Here is a 2,206-nt window from a genome sequence, read left to right as displayed (position 1 = left end):
CGAGCTGCCTGGTGCTCCCGAGCCTGCCGCCTTGCCCGCTCCTGCTCCGCCTGCCTTCTGCTCTCCTCCTCGGCCGACTTGGACATGTTCTCAAACCGCGACCGCAGGCTGCTGGTGCCACTGGAAGCCCCTGCGGAGAGGACGCAGATCCGGCCAGCCCAACAGCCCCCTGCACCACCGCTGGTGCCCAGCAGAGACCCAGCCCTCCGCCTCTCCCAGCTCAGCCACGTCTCCTGCCCGTCAGCATGGGTTCAATCCACGCCTGACCACAGCACACGCCTGCCAGCCTGCTGCCACAGGTCCCACCAGCCCTGGGCTGGTCTCCGCTGCCTCACCTGCCTCCAGGAGTCTTGTTTTCTCGTAGGAGGAGGTGGGAGCCGCCATCGCGTCAAAGCCAGCAGCACTCTGCGAGAGGAAGGGAATGAAGTGTCCAGCTTGTTAGGGAAGGCCAGCGCTGAGCCCCCCTGCTCCGTCTGGCTGCTGGTGACAGCAAGGTCTGCTCCCAGCTGTGTCTGTCCCCATCGGCCCCACGGCCATGTCCCTGTGCGGATGGCTGGCTGCAGCCCTGCTCACGGGGTGCCTCCCTGCGCCGCGGCAGTGCCCGCTGCCCCCGGCCAGAGGCAAGGGCTGTTCCCGTGAGAGGGGCTCCGAGGGCTGGAGAGGCCACGGGGAGCCAAGCGGAGGGGCTGCAAGGTACAGACAGGGCTGGCAGGAGTGACGGCAAGCAGCCAACAGACACTCCCAGTATCTCAGCTGGTTCCAGACACCCAGCAGGGCACAGCCGGACGCCCTTAGAGAGCTGTGCACCGGCTCTGCTATTAAATCCCCCCCAAGAGAAAGCAGGTGTGTGGCTGTTCAGTCCAAAATGATTCAAAACCAGCCGAGAATGGATAAACCTGTTTTTCCTCGCATCACGGTCTCCCCAGGCTGCATTCCTCTGCCTGCCCTGGGATTTGCAGCTGTGTCCAGCTGTGCACTGCGCCGTGGGACCCCGTCCCCCCCCCGAGAAGCCTCTGCTCCTGCCGCAGCGCAAAGAGCCCCGACCAGCAGTGCAGGCTGGAATCTTACCTTGTCCACTCTGTCCTTCTGCACGCCGTAACGGCCTCCAAACCCCTTGGCATAGTCTGTATGGAAAAAATGAGGCTATTTTATAATATGTTACATTCTGTGTGCCCCTCTGACTTCCGTATCCTGTGAAATGAGTTAGCTTTGTCTGCATCTTATCGCTATGGAACTAAATAAAGAAAATACAGGGAAAATTCTCTGGGCGGTAGCTGTTAAGACCAATCCTTCATTCCCCTTGGTGAAGCACACAGGTGTGTTCAGTGCCGCACGCTGGCAAACCTGCTGCCAAGGCACTGGGGTGCGGAGCCAGTCACGCCATCCAGGTGCAATGTGGGCTTGTTCAGGGAGGTGAAGACGCTCCTGGGTCCCGCTTTGCCTCATTCCCGTGTGCTCACCTTCTGAATGCGCTCGTGACCAGGAACGTGCCTCACAGAGACAGCACAGTGTACCTGGCAGCCTGCCCTGTCCCCCCCCAACCCCAGCCTGCAGCTGCTGTGGGGCTCACAGTGTCCCAGCTGCTCCACAACGTGCCGCATGCGGTTTTCGGCAGCTGGATCTCCGTCAAGGATGGTGCCAGGTCTGTGTGCGCCCCGAGGAAACGGTGCTGCCGCCCCTGTAGCACCACCCTACCTGTTTGGGAGGCGTGGGGCTGCACCTCCTCCTGATGGTCCCAGCCAAGGGCGCTCTTGTCCTGGCGATCCCTCTGGACCCCGAACTTCCCACCAAAGCCCACAGAATAGTCTTCAGGCACCAGGATCCAGGTCACGGCAGGGAAGAGAAGAGACAATTTTTAGCGGCAGCACTAAGCTCGGGCTGCTCTCACGGGGACAGTAGTTTTCCCTGCCCAGGACTTAGAGAAAAATGTAGAGCAATGCCAGATCTCCCCACTGGTGGCTGCAGCAACAGCGCTCCCTCCTCCCTGGGACTTGTCACCTGCTGTTAGCCCCCGCGTGGGCTTCCCCTGCACCCTTCCCTTGGTGGCACTGCCCAGGAGATCCCTGTGCCAGAGGAACCTGCTGCTCCTCTTCGTTTAGCCCGCACTTTTTCCAGTGGTCAAGCACCATGCAACCGCTTTCCTCACCTGCCCCATCCCCTCGCTGCAAGCAGGGCTCCCGACAGCTCCCCACAGCTTTTGCACCAC

The 2,206-nt window shown here is 61.3% G+C and overlaps 1 protein-coding gene across 1 annotated transcript in view; it reads right to left on the bottom strand.

The window, feature by feature from the left end:
- LOC104462168 (hematopoietic lineage cell-specific protein-like) overlaps window positions 1-2,206 on the bottom strand; it is a gene marked incomplete at its 5' end in the record, with an annotated part of 7,922 nt that overhangs the window by 2,585 nt on the left and 3,131 nt on the right. Inside the window, 4 exons of the mRNA XM_010074016.1 lie at window positions 1-130; window positions 336-405; window positions 1,069-1,124; window positions 1,696-1,806. The exon at window positions 1-130 is cut by the window's left edge and continues 2 nt beyond it. Of these exons, the coding sequence (XP_010072318.1) occupies window positions 1-130; window positions 336-405; window positions 1,069-1,124; window positions 1,696-1,806 (367 nt within the window). The remainder of the gene's footprint in view (window positions 131-335; window positions 406-1,068; window positions 1,125-1,695; window positions 1,807-2,206) is intronic.

The sequence above is a fragment of the Pterocles gutturalis genome, unplaced genomic scaffold (assembly GCF_000699245.1).
Source record: "Pterocles gutturalis isolate BGI_N339 unplaced genomic scaffold, ASM69924v1 scaffold3097, whole genome shotgun sequence".
Taxonomy (NCBI): domain Eukaryota; kingdom Metazoa; phylum Chordata; class Aves; order Pterocliformes; family Pteroclidae; genus Pterocles; species Pterocles gutturalis.
The sequence above is the reverse complement of the archived record's forward strand: the minus strand, read 5'-3'. Positions and strand labels throughout refer to the sequence as shown.